Raw genomic sequence first — 19,436 nt, 5'->3', positions numbered from 1 at the left:
AATTCTCCACATGTGACATCCCTGCATCGTGCAGCTGAGAGACTTTCTGCTAGCAATTTGCTCAAAAGAGTGAAAAACAGATAGAGAAAGAGATAAATGTGGAAGAAGTGGTGGGGGATATGAGACAGTTCCAGTTCATTCAAGTGTGATATTGCACTGTCCCAGAAACTTCTCGTGAAGCACTCTCAAAGCTGTTATCAGATCTGCAACCCAATTTCTCAAGTGCTTCCCATGCCGGAACACAGGATACATCTTCCACACCTGCACCCATTGTGGGCTGTAACAACACTGTCGATGAATTTACCAGGTGGCTTATTTGCAAATGCACTCACATGTTATCACGACTCAAGTCATCGAGCAGTGGCCAGCATGCTGTGAAAACAAGGCTATGTGATTTTTCTCAAGACAGCAGGGCGGGCAGAGGAGGAATGTTAATGCCAAACATCATGCATGAATGTTAATGCCAAACATCATGCATCATTCCGATAAAAAAGAAAAAAAAAAGGCTGACTGATGGCAGACGGTGCGTTTCTCCCAAACAGATGGCTGGACAGTTGCTTTAAATGTACATCATTCTGAAATGTGTCATTTGCTAGACAGAAGAGAAAAGAGGGAGAAGGTTTTGAGGCAGGTGCTGATCAACAATGCCTGACTGCTGTGACACCTCCGCAGGCAGGACGTCAGTCAAGCGATCAGAGACATCAGAAACCCGGCACACAAAACAATGCTTTGTTAGCATTCCAGATCACACGCACTGTGTCTGAGGAAGCTGACAATGTGTCGCGTTCGACAACTTAACGGTGAGAACACCTCAGCAATGGCAGTAAAATCAAACATGTCATAAGTGTGGAATCTGAATCACAGACTCATCATCCTTCTCCATAACTTAACTGTTTGTCCACTACACTGTTGCTGTTTTTGCTCCTGTCTTCAGAATGCCAATTGACTGCTTCATGAATATTCATACCTCCATCACAAAATAAACATACATTTTGTAGATATGAATTACCTCAGATCTATGAAAATTATAAACTTATGTATGAACACATGCTGAATATTTTCATTAACCATAGTACTCCTGGATACATCTTGTAAGCTATAAGATACACTATGCGCGTGGTGTTGTAAAATTTGCTTTTAATGCTATGTAGTGACAGTTCTCAGCTGTGGTTCATAGACATGACAGCTGTAATGACTAAAACAAGAAGGAAAAAGCCAAAGAAAATAATTTTACTTTCTCTGGGGTTAAATGATACAGAATAATGTAATTTAATTTGTTATACCTCTGTCTCGCCCTCTGCTCCTCCTGCTCCAGTCCCACTCTATCTGTCTTGGGTATTACGTGGCAGCAGTTTCATAGACACCGTGGTGGAAGGTGGAGGGAATGGAGAAAGGGGCACACACTACACTCCATGGAAACATGAGCCAAGCATGGCAAAACACCCCCAAAACATCAACGCCAACTTTGTACGCTGGTCTGGCATGAACATCATGGGTGAGCTGCCAGCAGGGTCTGCTCCCTGATTAACTCCCATGTTTGCTCAGGAGGAAGAACAGCCATTTGATAACCCTGGTTGGAGAGGATGATGCTTAAGCCATCACAGAAAAAGGGAAGAGGTCACAGGGCTTTATGGCTGACTTACAGGGACTGTCCTTGGAAAAAAGACAAGGCACAGGAGAACACTCATTCAGGCACCCTAGGGATGTCACATATCATGGTTAAGCATCAATATCAGCCAGCTATTGCCAGTTGCACTTGGAGCAGGAGACACATATACGCAGATTGTATTTTGTTGTAGGTAAAACCGCATACAAAAATTCACGCTGAATTCATGAAACATGCAGAAGCAGCAAATTTTCTTCTTATCCTTGTTTGTATAATGATGAACTGGTCTTAAATTAGATGGTCATGCATGATATCTGTAATTAGTATGACTAAATGCCACAAAAATCCTATATCCTATCCTGACTTATGAATCGCAGGCAAAGCCAATGCTGCCGGCAAATGCTGGCAAAAAATGTCTTCAAATTTATGTGCTTGTGTGTGGTACAAGTGGTTTGGAGCAGATTTTAGATTTGTTCACATGTAGGAACAAATTCCAGATAAGAAGAAATTGATGAATTCCATTGTCAAATTGATGAATTCAATGTCATTTTGATCATACACACACTATACACACAGAAATGTTCATCTGTATGAATAGTGAATCTGGCCTGTTGAGTGTCTTTGTGTAGATGGTTCAGGCTGCAGTGGTGAGTTGGGTGTGCAGATTCTTTTTTGTGCAACATTTGAGGGATACCTCACTACGTATTTAATGCAGCTCCTAGTTCAGGCCCTGGTCCTCTCATGCCTGGACTACTATAACTCCCTCTTTCCTTGTCTTCCAGCCTGTGCCATCAAACCCCAAACCTGTGGCACGGCTCAAATAGTGTTATACGCACACTCACTGGTCTGGGAGTGTTGTTAGCCATGTCTGACACTGTTGTTATATATATTAAATATATACAAAAGCAAAATTTGAATCCATACAATCAGGCAGAAAAACAAATTAATTTGTCAGCATAAAATATGCAACATATATTTGTTGGAACATTTGTGGTATTTGTACACTACAACAGAGTTACACTTAAAAATCCATTCAGCTCACTGTGACATTGAACTGACATTTTAATGATCAAAAGTGTTCAGAAATAAACACTGAGGTGGCTATTCTAAAGAACAGGAATGTTTCAAAATGGATAGGCTGCAATAATTGCACTAAACACTCACGGTGAGCTATAACCTGCTTTACAGTGTTAAGGAGAGGCTTAGTGCTCAGGGAGGCTAGTGACTTAGCACCCGGGGGTTTGTAAACTGAGAGGGAGAAGCAGAGGGAGAGAGAAAGAAAGATGGAGAAAGTGGAGACAGGAGAGGAAGGGAAAGGGAGAAATGTGGAGGAGGTGGGAGACTGTGGAAGAAATTACTGTAGACCCATTCATTATTTTTAATCTGATATAGGCTAGGCTCTGTTGTTTTAGGCATACGTGACTAATGTGGCTTCTACTCACTCCCCTTAACAGTTAAATATGAATCAACTTTGCTCTCAAGGATGACATCATGTGCACTATATGTCTAGCTTATATATGGGGCAGTGTTATCTTCTTGTGATATTGTCTATTTTTTCTTCTTTTGTGAGTATGTTCCCAACATACAGTATGTATCCTGTCACGATTACTCTACTCCCATTATTTTTTTTAAATCTAGGACAAAATGTATATACTACATTGTCTATGCTTGAGTTACAGAACTGCAGCGAAACAAAGGAACAGAGAGAGAGAGGAAATCTACCCACATTTGTGAAATCTTGAAAAACACCAATTAATTATTAATTAATTTATAATTATTTATAATTACCATATTTATTGGGGAGAAAAAATAGTGTGCCAGATTAGCCACACAATATGCAACAACGTGCCACAAAAGGAGAGAAAAGGAGTGACTGTATACTGACATGCACACACAAGATGCCTCATGCACACCCGTACACACACAGAATGCCCCATACAAACTCATAGACACACACTCAGTGTTCATGCTATGTTACTCTATCTTTTGTTGAACTTGTACAATGTTATAATTTTACTGTTTTTGTTCATGCTTTGGCAAAATAAGAAACAACTTGTCATGCCAATAAAGCAGGTTGAATTGAATTGAGACAACTGAGGCCATTTTGAATCAACACCGAGAGTTAGATGGAGGGCAGGAAGATAAAGGGAAATAGAGAGGAAGGGACATAGAGTTAGGTACAAAGAGAAGCAGAGACAGAGAAAAAGAGAGGAGGTGTGAGACAGAATGAGAAAGAGAGAGGGACAGACATGATGGAGAGATGCTGCTTTGGTTTACAAAGCAGGGACCAGCAGAGGGTGACAGCATGCTAGGGAATTGCACCGGCCTGAAACTTGGCAATTTGCTTATCGCATCAGAGGGGCAGAGGCCCACATAAAAAGAAAATATCATTACTGTCACAGATCCAAGAGTGTGGGTGTGCACTCCAGTTCAACCCAGAGGGCCCATTCCTTCAAGTACCCTTCCTAGTTTGAGCACACACAAAGTCATTCAGGAATGTTTTCGGCTCAGAGTCCATTGTGGAGGTTGTAACAGAAAAGGGTGCCCTACATTCCGTCTCCAATGAGCTCTCTCCAGTTCCCTTCTCGGCATGCAGGAGACACAACGCCGCCGTGACAACTGACAGGACGAGGTGCACCCACTCACTTTCCGAGGCCGTCAGGCACAGAGAACCTTCCCTGTTCTTTTCCTTTTTTTTCATGGAGAATATTATTATCATCATCATTTCCCCCAGATTCTGCTGACAGGAGCTATGACACAAATAGTACAATAATTTGTAAAACAGGAATAAGCTACAGGGAAAAACACGTTCCCCAGGGGCCAGTAAAAAAAAAAAATCTAAGAGGCCCACGTTTTTAACTCATGTTTACCTGACAGTGTTTATATTATATTATAGTACAGTAATAACTGGCTCTGCTGAATTGCTATGTGAACCAGCATCTGCCTGTTGTATCTAAGATATCCATTCATTTTCAGTGTCTGCCTAAAGTGACAGCTTCAGCTATGAAGAGAGATTAAAAAAGGATATATTCCTGTCATCCTTATCTCTGCATGTTCATTTATAAAGCTCTGTAACAATATGTCTATGTCAACTTCCTGAAATAGAAATAAGGAAGGGGGGGGGGAGCTCCTGTGGACTACTGTGGACCTATAACAAATGTAATGGGTCTTACACCTGCATTATTCTTCAGTAGTAGACTTACTGTATCTAAAGATAACATAAAAATGCCCACATACTTGGTTGTGAAAAGTCCTATCAATACCATACATAATAACATCAAGGAAACTGTAATGGCTTCAACCATTTACCAGACATGTATCTAGGATCTTCATTTCATTTATCTAATTATCCACAGGAACTGTCCCAGGAAAGTGTCACTACAGGGCAAAGTGTTACTACCATACGAAGGCAGATGACACCAAGTTGTCTGTGGGAACTGACATAAAACAAAGTGTCACTACCATACGAAGGCAGATGACACCAAATTGTCAGTGGGAACTGCCAAAGTGTCACCACCATATTGGGACAGATCCACTGCCTCTGTCTAAACCCAATCAACAACTGTTGAGGTGTGGCCTAATCACACCTAGGTATTTCTGTGAGTGCTCATCTGAGCCTAGGCAGTCTTAGTTTGGGTGCTGTTTGCGTGCATAACTTTCACTCCTGGGGAATAAACCTCATCTCTGCAAGACCAGTCTCATCTCATTCATCACACTGTCCATTCCACAAAGTAGAACCTAACATCTGGGGACTTGTCCGGGATATACGACTGGAGGATCAGAGATCTGGACCCCTGAATTGGTGGAGGCAGATTGTGAGTCCTTAAAAAAGTGGTAGGCAATGTTCCTATCAGTTATCCTCTTATTAGTATTATCCACCATTCTGTCCAGGCCAGTCTTTCTGTGACCCAGTCCATATGTCAAGTAAGTGTACTGTTTTTCTTTTTGTGTTCTACGTTGATAACCATATCCAATTAAACTTCCAAATTGTTGTGAGGCCAAGTTTATTCCCCAGTAGTTAGGGGTTACACTCGCTGTCTGTGGGTTAGAGTCCCACAGGTTCTGTTATGTCTTTTTCTGCCTGTGGGTTAGAGTCCCTGCCTGTGGATTAGATTCCCACAGGTTAGGTCTGGGTTCAAGTCCCACTGGTTTTTCTTCTCATTATTATTGGTCTTGAGGGGTTAGAGTCCCCGCCTGTGGGTTAGAGTCCCACAGGTTCGGTCTGGGTTCGAGTGCTAGTGGTTTGTTTTTTTCACTCTTTTTGTTTTTTCCTCTCCTTATTTTTCTTTTGTGAGGTGTGAATATGTTTGAGAGTAGCAAAACTGGTTGTGTGTAAGTGTTATGTGAGTTGAATTGTCAGTTAAATTGAGTTTGTGTGTCAGAAGAGCTCTGTATCTGTGCGTGTGTTAGTGTGTGAAGCCAGGCCTGCGTGTGCATGTGTGTGAATGTGTGGAGAATGGCCATGATTTTTCATTTGTGTATGGAAGCGAGTGTGTAAACCAGCTAGATGTAACAGAACTCTGTAAAGTGTGCAAAACTGCACAAGAAATGCCCAGATTGAGCTAACCACAGAATTACCTGGGGTGATTGAGGCTGAAGCACTACCTAATCAAATCTCAGCAGAGGGGGACAGAGGTGAAGGCTCTAGCAAGAGCCTGTGCCCTTGCAAAAGGGAAGACTGTACACATCTACACAGATTCAAGGTGTCCTGCGCTCATCAGCCCAAGTCCGACGACTAAGAACACAGGCTTGGACCAGGTGACCAAATATACGTACAAGTCTACAGGATGTGTCAGTCTACAACTGACACATCCCCAGACACCTACACGATTACCATTATCTGCACCACACTTCATCACCTCAGTGTTCAGGCCAGCAACAGGAGTAGCAGCAGATGACTACATTATGTTCCCAGGAACATACATTGACTGCCCTAGATGCAACAAGAAAGCAACAAGGACAGACAGTCCACGTGGAATGCTACAGCAAGATGATGAAAAAGAACATGAAGTATTTGTCTTGGTCGCAAGTGGAAGGTTTACAGATTTCCTGCAAATATGTTCATGTCATCAGGACCACAGGGTTGTGTAGACTGTTACTACATTTGTATGATTGATCAGAAGATTATAACCTATGATATAATCTATGATCAAAAGAGGGGGAATGTTAGGATCTATATTGTATTTATGTAATTATCCACAGGAACTGTCCCAGGACAAAGTGTCACTACAAGTGTCACTTATGTGAGCAAGCAGGATCGTCTGAAATTAATTCATCCTCCCTGTTCCCTGGATCTCGATTGGAGGCGATTTCTGAAATGCTGTTGGAAACAAAGGGAGTTTGAAATGTCAGGCGATTTGAGCTGTAAAAATTTTTCAGTTTCACACCTCTCTGAAGACAGTACCATGTGTCTCAAATGATGAGGACTTGATTTTCACCCCTGAGAAACACATACACACACACACACACACACACACACACACAAAACTCTTTGAACGCTACAGCTCAGTACGAGGGGGTCAAACTTTGTTAACAAAGTTATTCTGGCACTTCTGTGTACTCGCTGTTGACCGTTTTCCTGGGTTTCAGAATGTAGATACTAAAACATCGAAGCAAAATTCATTTGCCTCTGCCACTTTCTGCTGAGCAATTTGCAGGAAGACCAGATGATGAAGTTTCCCTGCTTCAGTGTGGCTTATATCAAAATAGTTATATCATTTTCAGAAGACAACCACCTGGTGGCGAAAAGATGTAACACCACTCTCTCAGACTCTCCCTGAGTCTGAGAGAGCTAAATGAATCTGAATCTGTGAAAGTGTATCTGAGCTAAGTGAACCGTAAGTGAATCCTGTGGAATCACACTGGACAGCTTTTCTTTTTTCATTCTTCCTTTCTTTTTTGTCTCTGAACACCACATCTTGTTTCATTGTTTTGGTCGTTGAACCCCCCAAGGCAGCTCTATTTGAAATCCTGTCACATTTCCAAATCAATGTGACTCGAGGATCCTGCATCACTGAGCCTGATTGTAGACACTCTGTAAACCTGCCTGACATGTTTATCCAGACTGAAAAAGGAACATTATTCAGCAGACCAGAGGCATGTGCCAAGCAGAGTTGAAACTGTTTTTTTTTAAGCATCAGGGGGAAAGGTTCCCTCTGGCAAAAATTATTTGCAGCCTCCCTCTGAGCTAGTATCCCGAGCACTAGACCTGGATTTCCATGTTACTTATTAAATGAGAGCAGCTTTCCTCAATAGAGACACATTGAACACACAAGCTGAGAACCTCACACAACTCCCTGACCCAGCACCTGCGTTGCACACACTCATAACACTGAAACAGTGTCAGTTAGCCAGTCTCGTACGGAGGCAAAGACAAGAGACAGGAGGTGAAGCAACCAAAAACAAGGACCCAGTTTTCTTACCGTGTCCCACAAGCCACAGGATGAGGAAGAGATGTGAGATCATTGTCGAGTCAAAGTGGAGCCAGTAGTAGTAGTCTGTGGGTCTGAGAAGCAGGCATGCGTTCACACCACAGTGCGTTAGAGTACAGTTCGGGGGGGGGGGGGGGGGCGCTGGCAATAGCTCCCTCACGAACCTTTCTGTGGGGATGTATTTCTTTTTTTGTCTCCTCCTTTGGTCCTGTCTTCTTTTTCACCTCCTCCACCTCTCTTGCTAAATTAGTCTTCCTGGGTTCCCTGTCAGTCAGCTTCGCTTTGCTCTCCTGTTGATGTGAGCTCGTTGATATGATCCTCTCTCTCTCTCTCTCTCTCTCTCTCTCTCTCTCTCTCTCTTTTGGCTTGTTTGCCGCCTTTCTCTCTCTCACTGCTGTTCCATTCTCAGTCTCAGAGTGTCAGTGTCTGCCTCCCTCCCCTTCTCTCGCTAAAGTGATCTCTCTCTCTCTTTCTCTCTCTCTCAGCCAGTCAAAGAGCAGGCTGCAGAGGACTTCTTCACTGCTCCTCCCTGCCTGCCTGTCTGTGTGCCCCAAGTGTCTGTGTCTGTTCCTCTGTGAGGCGCACAGAAACTTGGACATAATCTCTTGGAAGCGGAGTCTACATACAAACACAGACAGCTTCAATTAGAATCAAAAGAGACCAGTTTGGCACAGTGGACCAGTGCAGACCTGGAAAACAAAAGAACAGCCTCCTTGGCTGGGTCTCTGCCTGACATGGGCCATTCATCACCTGTGAGCCTGACTGAAAACCGCTTAGAATTAACAAAACAATAATAATAATAATAATAATATTAAGAAATCACCAGCATAATATGCTTTACAGACATTAGACATTATGATGTTTTTCATTTTTTCTTGTTTGATTTTTTTCCCTTTTTTCATTTCTGCTGAAATGAGGACAGAGGCATTTGTCTGCTTTGCCTCAGCCTTCAGCAGAAGAGCACAGACTGGATAACATGCTTCTACCTAACAAGTCTTGCCTGCTGCACATTTCACATTTCCTAGCTGTGCAGAGAGCAGGGCCAGCCCTCCCATCTTGCCCCTTCTGCCTGTGTGTGTATATATGGCCTCACTTGTGCATGACAATCTGTTGATTACAGCATTGTGTTATGCAATGTCACTGTTTCAGTTGTGGTTTGAAAGATTATCATATCTCCCTATCTCTGTTTGCAGGCTTATTACCTTGCACTACATCAATCATTCTGCTAAAGAGCATCTGTATAATTACTAGATGTTCATTTATGTAACTTTAAATGTGTGTGTGTGTGTGTGTGTGTGTGGAAAAGAAGCTGTTGAGGAGTGGTATGAATGAATTAATGACAAATTAACTGGATATTAAGAACTTCATCGGCAAGTTCATTCTTTCCCAAACAAATGATCGGGTGATGTTTTTAAACCTGGCACGAATAGCATGGAGCTGTGAGAAGTGTACAAATCTCTCCAAGATGGAACCAGTGGGTAAAGTGGTTTGCGAGTGCTCCAAATGCTCCGAGCCAAATTCAGAGGAGATGAGGAATTCTGACTTTCAAGAGGAAAGTTTATTTGTCAGCTTCAGTGAAATCTTCCACCCGGGGTGCTTGTTAGTTCTGACAATCGATGATTTTGTTTCTGCGGATTTCAAAAACAGATAACTCCAACAGATCACCCAGTCTACCTTGGGAAAAAGGGCAGCAATCAATATCTAATGAGGATTTGCATCATTTGATTTTTTTTTTTTTTTTTGGATATTATTATAACAAAGGCATTTGATGCACAGCGCCTGAGAGTTTATAGTCAGTGACAATGTGGAACAACTGACTTCCTTTTATTGGGAGGGTGTTTAAAACACAGCTGTTTTGTCTGGTTTAAATGGTTCTGTCAGTTTCAAGTTGCAAGGCGTGTGTCTCTGTGTGTGTGCATGACAGATGTGTGAGTAGAAGGATCATGCGTGTTTGTGTGTGTGTGTGTTTGTGTGTGTGTGACAGATAATGGATGAGTATTTCTGTGCACAGATGTAGGTGTGTATGTGTGTGTGTCTGCGTCTGTGTGTATCTGTGAGTGTGGATGATAGACAGGATGTGTGAATGGAAACAAAGGTGCATATGTGTGTGTTTTGACTGCTGCTTCCCACAATGACCAACAGGCATCCTCATAACATCCTGTCTGGGCTTTTGGCTGCTGCTCCCAGGACTACCATCAGTAGCTTCACTTCCTGTTTGTTTACTGTCTCATGTAGTTAATGTGTTACATCTGTGTTTAGTTAGTGTTGTCACATGTTTTGTCTACTATTCAAGCCCTGCCTTTTCCCTTGTGTGTTGCTTAGTTTTGAGTTGCCATGCTTTGTGTGTGCACTCATGTATTAAGCCTGCTTTTCATTTCTAAAGCCTTCAGTGAAGAAAACTTTGTTTATAATCACATTTTTCTCTGAGTATTCTGTTTGGATTCACCCTACTCCTTGTAACAGTGCATGACAGATTTTGGGTGAGTGTTTCCATGCAGAATTGTATGTGTGAGTGTGGGGGGTGGGGGGTTGTATGTGCCTGTTCCTCAATTAAAGCTAATTGTTCCTCAATTAATGCTATTGTCCTATTAAAAAATATGGGCAAAACAAGTTTACTCCAGCAACAACATGCACACACTCTCAACCATTCAAACAATGAATGCTATTTTCAGGAGTGAGCATCTTGAGATGTAAAAAAGAATAAAATCTCTGTATGTCTGTATGCAGAAGCAAAGTATGATAAACTGACCCTGCAGGGGCTTCAGCATCAGTCACTGTATGCATCACAACACGGCTGACGAAGGGATTTGTGGTCAGCCCCTCTTCAATGAGGGGAAACAACAGCAGGCAGTTGCTAGCAGCCATCTGGTATTATTGTTTTCTGGACCTCAGATAATGCCACCGCACACTTACCATTGTTCTGCTATAGCATTGTTCTGCTGTGCTATGTCAGCATCGTATGTGACATGATATTTTGTCTCCTAAGAGAACCTGGAGTGGAACAGGTCCTACTCCTATTGGCTTTCTTGTGGTAAAACCTTTCTGTGGGATCTCCTCACTGAGTCAGTGATTAAAGCACACAGCTGTTTCTAGGGCTGCTTCCTCCAGCCATCGACAAATAAGAAATTACAATTAAAATTGTAATTTTATATCTATAGTTATCTCCTTATCATGTATATATGCATTGCATGTGACAAAGCTGAAGTTCATCATGCAAAAAAGTTTTCTGCAAAGGTGAACAAGTGTATGAAAATGAACCCTAGGAAGCTCCACCAAGTAATTGATACCCCAATTAGATCAATTGGTTAATAAACGGAAATCCTCTCTGGCAAAACACTTTCCTTAGATTTATCATATACTGTATCTATAATTAAACATGTACATACACATACATATAAACATATACTTGCACATATACATAAAGATGTACATATGTGTATATGTATGTACACATAAACATAAAATATACACATACATATACATATATATACACAACTCTCCCTGTCCTCTAAGGCCTTTGTTACAATGGAATTTGTCCTGACCTCTGATGTGCTGTGGCAGCAGCGTTCATTTCCAGAAATCCAGATTCAGTATTCATAAAATGACGCATTTCTTAACGCAATGGTGATAATGGTGTTGACAGTGTGTTCCGGGAGAACCACAGGTCTATGGAAATTGCCACATGAAACAGGCTGTCACAACTCAGGCAGGGACTCAAGCGCAGACAGCGGAATGGGTGCACCAAGCGAAGTATAATAAGCCGATACGGGGAATCCAGAAAACGAAGTCAAAAACAGGCAAAGTCGGAAAACCAGAAAAACACGGCTAACAGTACCAAACAGATCCAAAAACACGGTCGAGGGAAACAGGCAAGATCGGGAAAACAGGCTGGCAGGCAGAACAGGAAAAATAGCTTGTAGCGAAACAGATAACTGAGACGAACTAGCAACGATACAAGAAACAAACGGGGAATATATAGGGCAAGGCAGATGACAAGATGGGATGCAGGTGTGCAGGCAGGCAGGTAGAGACAATCAGGTGGGCGGAGAACGGGGCAGGGCTAGAACACAAGGAAAAACAAAAGCACATGGACAGGGAAAAGAAAACAACCGGCTAAGACGCCGCAGTCATGACACAGTCATACACAGAGTGTTCCCTCTGCTATTATACTCTGACATTATATGCTATGTACTCTTGAAAATTGTATGTGCCTGGCCCTGCCATCACAAAAAATCTGAACTGGAGTGGATTGTTCAGTCACAATGGCACTGTTTACAAAGGTAGCCAGGTTACGTGGAAAGGATGTACATTAACTGATGATAGAATGAACCGGAGATCTCAGAAGATCAAGCAGACCCTATTTAATTTACTCGATTCAAACACCCTGACTGAGACCTACATTAATGGAATGAATTTATTGGGCTGGGTAGAATAGCAAAATTATTTGTCATGAATGTTTGTTAATGTTTATAATTAATGAAGAATCACGTCTACATCAAACATTTAAAATAGATAAAGCATTGACATGGACTGACTTGGAAGCAATGGAGAAAGTAATTAATACTATACTCTATATACATATAACATTCCCCTGAATATTCATCTGTAACGCTGTCCTGGAAGAGGCATCCCCTTGCCAGGTTGCCATGGAGAGTATATACCAACAGTTCTAAATTTAAAGGTCTATGTCCCCACTTACCTGACATCACTTGAAGTATCACAGAGATGATATTGTTAAGATACAAATAGTAGATATACATAGATGTTCTATGAGGCAGTAAGCCCTAACAGGAGTCTTTACTTACACATATCAAGCATTTCAATACATGCCTCACAAGGGAAATTAACTCTGAACAAGATGGTAGTAAGCACATAGCAATAAACCATCCTTTTCAAAAGCAAAAGTGTCACATTTTTCCTGCTTATTTACTTTGGAATTGCCATTATATTGCACATATTGATTCTATGCCCCTTCATTGAGTGGAATCAGCATTTGTTTTCTTCACCATTGTTCTACTGTATATGTTAATCGCATTTCAAAGAGCGCGGCCAGCTTTTTTTTTGTTTGTTTTGAAGGACAGCGGCTCTCAATTCAAAGCATGCCACTGACTGCATGTGATAATGTGTGTGATTATGCGTGTGTGTGTGTGTGTCTTTATGTATTTTTTTTTTTTTTTTGTGCTTTTTGAGGGGGTATGAAGTAAGAAAAGAAAATGCTGATGTTTGTGGCATTTAGCATCAAAGCAAAATACTGTAAAGTGTGCTGATTCAGATCACTATTAGCACATATGAATATTCAGTTAAGAGCTGTTTTGCCACTGGCCCCAATTGAAAATGCAGAACAAAGCAGCCAATATGCTGTAACTCAACAAGGCCCGTTTCCCCACAGGCATCTAACCCACTACCCCCAAAAGATCCCCTCCCTCCACTTCTCCCTGGTCTCTGCACAGAACATAAACATGTTCATTTTCCAAGCATGGTCTAAGTGTGGTCTAACTGCGTTTACTCACAATTCAGCCCTTCAATTCAAAGCAAACTAATTAAGGAAGAATGACATCATAGTAAGTTTCCATTGCTTTATCGTAATGCTAAGTGTCACTTCTACCAGTACTGAAGTATGGCATTTGACACCAATCCTATCATCATATGTATACAGGGATGGACAGCATTTCTATTATAAGCATTTGAAATACAGGTTTGAAATACTTTTGTGTATTTTATAATTTGTATCTGATAGGCTTGGACAAATCTCACTAATTTGTATCATGATACTTTAAAGAGGCATTTTTGTCTTATCTTCAAGCAAGGGTGTAGGTTTGCTCTCACCATTGGTAGAGACACAACAACCGAGGGCACATCGGAATTATCTAGTATGACTTTGCTCCAAAGATAATGTGAACGAGTTTGCGCAAATATTGGTAGGGACAATTCTGTCCTCCCAAAATACTGGTAAGGACATGTCCCTACCATCCATATGCAAACCTACGCCTTGTCTTCAAGATACTTAAATGAGTTCCTGGTCTCTGTCCGATTCCCCCAATGATAGATCTATCATTTTTCTACAACGTCTCTTTGACATTCAAGTAAACACAGGTAAGGCCCACCAGGTTAGATGCAACAATATATTAATCGCCCCTTCCCTCTCCTTCATCTTTGTTTTTAGCTGATAGTTTCATCCACTTTTGTTTTTTGAATCAGAAATACTGATTTCTCCTATAAGGTGTGCACTGCTATGAGCTAGTGGAGTGGTTGCAAGCGAGGCGGTGAATCTATCATGGTGGGAGGTGTTGCTAGCTAGTGAGTTCATTTTGATTTGTTACGATTTAAATTGTAAAAATAAATTATTTTTAGAGGTGTAGCACGTTGTTAAAATGTGACACTGAGCATTTTATAAGCTCAGTACTTTCAATCCTACACTTGTGTTATCTGATAATGCAGTGTGACCGGCAGAGTTACCCTTTTGCCTCTCAGCCACCGTAGCCCCTTCCTTGGCCACGCCCCCTAGTAGCACTCGGGTGGCTAACCACTAATTAGCCAAGGTTCCCGTTTTTGTATATATATATATATATGGCCGCTTCGTCAGGTACGGCAGTTCGAGTCCCTTAGTTCACTGCTTTCCGGTGCGTAACGCTATCAATGCTGAAAAGGTATGTGCTCCCTGTTTGATTTTCAATTACCGTTAGATCGTTGCTGTGCTCACGCATGGGTTTAAAATTGAATTGTTTGGTAACAGGTATTTGTGGTTCTACCAACGCGTCCTGTGGTGTGTGTATGTGCTTCACTGAAGGTATTTGCGTTTTATTTAATCTGTTGCACCCGTACCTTTATTAAAATCCATGTTGCAAACAATTGATCATGTATTTTAAATATGCGTGTGTGTAACGGCAATGTTTTAATTTAGGTCTGTGCTGGAGACGTCGAGTAGGCAGCAGTTTCGCTTACGTTAACCGGAAGGCACGTAGAGGTAAAATTTTAAACTAGGGGCTACCTCTTCCCGTGTGTGCAGCTCGCGGCAGTTGGGGATCATGTATGTTGTGTACTCGGTACTGCTATGCGAACGCTAAACCATAACGAATATTGGTTTGTTACCTCTTTAGGAAGATTTGCCACTGCTGCTTTGCCTCCTGTAATTTTAGTTAGCTTTTGCCATCCTCGAGGTTTTTAGGTAAGTGGCCTGAGTGTTTGGCCACTTGTTTGTGCGTGATTTTTATCGGCAGACGGATTTTAGGCGTACTGGCTGCCCCAGTGTTTTGTTTTATTGCTTTTTAACTATTTGTGCTCAACATTTTTATATTAACTTTGTATTTAACCCTTAACCAACTGGTTGGGGCTCTAATCGTCCCCCCCTTTTTCCCCCTTATATAGTTATCAGGGAGTGTAGCTGCTGGTCTGCAGGGTGGGTCGCTGGACCTGGGTCCTCTCCTTCATGCACTGCATGCAGTGTTGTAGTGGTAACGTGCACTTCACTATTTGCTGTGGTCACTATTTGCTGTGCGTGTGTATATGTACGTGTGTGTGTTAGCAGGCACCAGGAACAAGGGCACGCGTGGTGTGTCGGTCTCTCCCCTTCCCAGAAAAGGTAACCTCCTCGGCGATCAGCCTACTCATCCCCTCATTTGTCAATAGTTTGTCTCTGGTGGCAGCCATTACCCCGTCCTCTGGCAGCATTGCTTGCCCTTATTACCCTCCCACCTGTTTTTTAAGAGGTTGTAGCAATAAGGGCAGGTTTGTTTTTTTTTATTTAATTTATTTGTTCAATAAACTTTTGTATTTAACTGAAATACCACGTCTCTGTCTTTTCTGCTAGCTTACCTGCATGTGAAAACCCTCTAGTCTCCGTACTATATCTTAGGAATCTAAGTCGTAAGCATTTCTTGGGGTGAAAGTCCCCAGGTGGCGTAGTTGAGTACCCTAGAGCCAAGACCTTTGACTGTTACCACTACCTGGTCACAGCAGGCAGTTGAATTATGCTGCCACTAAAATATGAAATATGTTGCCATTATTTTTTTGCCAGCTAAATATCTGTTGTTGCTCTAAAACATTTGGTACATTCTCACTTGATACTTCCCTGCTCAGAAGAGTTTATCCAGAAAAGTGTACTCCCTATGCACTTAAATTACATATAAATGCACATTTAATGTTTCCTAGGAAATGTATTTTTGTATTTTCAAAATACACAATATACAAAATGACGCAATTAATGTTGATACATTTTTCATACCAGTATGTCTGGTTTTGATACATTTACTATAAGGGTATTTTGCACTTTGTACTACATTACTTTACGACGTATGTTTGCCCATCTCTGTAAATACATACACGTACAAAGTACTCACAAAATCCCCTTTCAGACATGTACTGAAAGCCAGAACCTATCTAGCCATTACCTGGAGGAGCTGTATGTGAGAACACAAATGTCTGAATCAGTCGGGTTGGACATTAGACGGACTTCACTCTGCCAGCTCCCTAGTACAAAGTCCGTCAGTCGGATTAAGTCCATATGTGAATAGAGCAGGTCATTTTCCGGAGAATTCACAGCGAGTGAGTGGGCGTGTTGATGACGTTACTATCATGCGATTGGCGGGAACCCGGAAGAATACAAACATCTGTTTCATACTCATTTCTGCTTGCCTGTTTTTTGCTTTCCACTTCGTTGATATTGCGGATACATCCAAATACATGTTATATTGAGTCCAATGATTGTTAAAGAGATTGTTAGCTATAGCTATACTGCCAAAACCTGTCTCTTATGATAATAATGTTGGTTAGTAGTTTATTATCTGGTTACTAGCTAGCTAAGCTGTAACTAAGTAAGTAACTAACATTACATAGCGGACAACAAAAACTTACCTTCCTGTTATAAGTATATGTATGATATGTATAATTAATAATAAATTATTAAAATAAATTGTGTACCGGTAGCACCATTTGGATGGTTATGTGTGATATTTTTTTATAGGCTACCCAAAAGTACAATAGTTATGTTTGCCGCCTTCTCCTCCGTGCCACATTATGTGCCCATACCACCGAAAGGTAATATATTGAAAAGAAAAAACCTGAAAATACTTCAACTCTGGAATACCTTTCGTGAACTTGTCAATACTTTTCACTCGTGAGAATGCAAGTGGTGTCTAACTGGAAAATACCACGAGGAAATCTGGACATTTCTAAACTCGCAATGATTTCATGCGACAATGTAACATACTACAAATGTAATGATTAATGGTTGCATACTGGGTACTACACTGAAAAACAGCATGCAGTATACAGTATATACAGAGGTGGAAAACCCTGGCTTCAGAAAGTAAAAGTCCATTCACTAAACAAGGTGATTTCACTAATTAGCTCCTCTACCTGGCTGAAGAGATGTGCTAATTAAATTTAGCTGGTGTAGTGCATGGGTGGAAGAAATACGTGGCAGGACTTTTACTTTCTGAAGCCAGGGTTTTCCACCTCTGAGTATATACTTGTGTAGTATGCAGTGGGCGGCTTCGAATACAGCCACTGTGATTTCTGCAGTGTACTTTTCGCGTCATGTTCTGCCTCCTGCACACTCTACCCAAGCGCCACCCCTCGCCTAAACCAAATGGAATATTTCCAACAGGTGTGAACGCATCTGACAGTCTCCTGTTTTGTGCTACATGTGTGAAAGGGCACCTCCGGACAAAGAGCGGACCTGATTCTCCGGACATTGTCCGGAGTTCATATGCGAAAACGGCTATACAGTACTCACCAATACACACAATGATGCACTACACTGGTCATTCATGATGACTTCTGTAACAAAATGGATACTTTTCACTGGTGCATTCTTATATAAGTTTAATAAAATGCTAATAGAAGTTTATATGTTTCAATACACTTTATATAAGTAAGATAACTTGGCAGTTTTGACAAAATGCAGGGGACCGCATCAGTCCTGGATTTGTTTTTTGTTTTTTTTTGGATTGATTGAATTTTGATTGAATCCAACTGTATTTACAGTATTGAACGCTCCAACTGTAAATCCAACTGTATTTACTGTATTGAACGCTCATTTTAAAGCTGATCTCATATTCAATTTAGAATTATTGAACGATTTATTTTATTTTTAATTTAGTGCAGCTGAAAATGTTCATAAATTGAATCATGTTTGCTAGTGAATGGAACACTGCTTTTTTGTTGTTTGTTTTAATGGATCCATTAGTAAATTCCAGTGATTCACATTAATGGACTGATTTGCATATGCTTGCATATGGTTTGTATGCTTAAATAGCTTGACTGAACAGATCAGGAGTATGTTATGTTGCATTGAATAGGATGTCTTCATCCACGTGTAAGCAATCACTATAGAGTGCCACACTTAAATAGTATAATTAGAGTATCATTGTGAGCTGTAATGGTTCTTCCACTGTGACCTCTAATAAAGCTTTTATTTCAGACATTGAAGAATGTGTTTTGTTCATTATTCAATCAATTCATTGTTGTATTTCAGTCAAAGTAAACATTCAGCATTCAGTGATAATTCATCTTTTGATTCCTTCATGCCAACATCATTATTGGGGCAAGGCTTAAAGTGTGTTTATGTTATAAGGCTGCAGGTAGGGAAGGGGACATGACCTGGTTTTGCTGTGTGAAAATGTGGGTTGAATGCCTCTGTCTCACCAGCGTTAAGACTATAGTTAGTCTAATCAAGTAACACTATGCATAACACGTATGCATATGACTGTTTTAATTTCCCATTTCTTAAAAAGAAACAAAGCAGCCTTTTGAGAGTCACATTCCACGAGGCTGAAAGGGTACTACCATAATGCGTTTGCATTTCTTATCAGGGAACAAGGTCCACTGATGCACACAGTGAAATTTTGCTCAGAACTAAATACCTACCAGTTGTTTGTTTACATTATTACTTGATTGAGGGGATTCCACACTGTAGTTGTATGTCACCCTTTATAATGTATGAAATGTATCACCCTCTTCTTCTATACTTCAGTACTGTTGCACAGAATGACAAAAATGACATAAACATAAATAATTACATAAATAAATGCATAAATAAATAAATAAACACATAAATAAATGAAAAATAAACATGAAAAATGGTAATGAAAAAGGCTATTTCTGTATTTTTGCAGTTTTTATTAGGGGTCCAAGCACCAAAGGCATCCAGGCCTCAAATCTGGGGTCAATCCATCTATCTCTGTAGCGCCACCAACAGGCCAAACTTCAAGGTACATTTTTGCTTATAACTTTTGAATCGTTTGTACCCACCTAGTTTCATGACTTTTGGCCATATGGGGGCGCTATACCAGAAAAAACAGAAAAAAAAATCAAATGCTTATAGCTTTGGAACCAAAGCAGATGTTTCAACCAAATTTCTTGTGCATCATCACAGTGAAGGACTCTAGCTGGGAAAGCAT

At 41.0% G+C, this 19,436-nt stretch overlaps 1 protein-coding gene across 1 annotated transcript in view; it reads right to left on the bottom strand.

Annotated features, from left to right (window-relative positions):
• Positions 1–8,172, bottom strand: part of kirrel3b (kirre like nephrin family adhesion molecule 3b) — a 225,181-nt gene extending 217,009 nt beyond the window's left edge. The window contains exon 1 of the mRNA XM_036537269.1: positions 8,029–8,172. Coding sequence (XP_036393162.1) covers positions 8,029–8,071 — 43 coding nt within the window. The 5' untranslated portion in view covers positions 8,072–8,172. The remainder of the gene's footprint in view (positions 1–8,028) is intronic.
• Between the last annotated feature and the right edge of the window lie 11,264 nt (positions 8,173–19,436).

Source organism: Megalops cyprinoides, chromosome 9, assembly GCF_013368585.1.
Source record: "Megalops cyprinoides isolate fMegCyp1 chromosome 9, fMegCyp1.pri, whole genome shotgun sequence".
Lineage (NCBI taxonomy): Eukaryota > Metazoa > Chordata > Actinopteri > Elopiformes > Megalopidae > Megalops > Megalops cyprinoides.
Note: the sequence above shows the minus strand (reverse complement) of the source record. Positions and strands in the feature narration are given on the sequence as shown.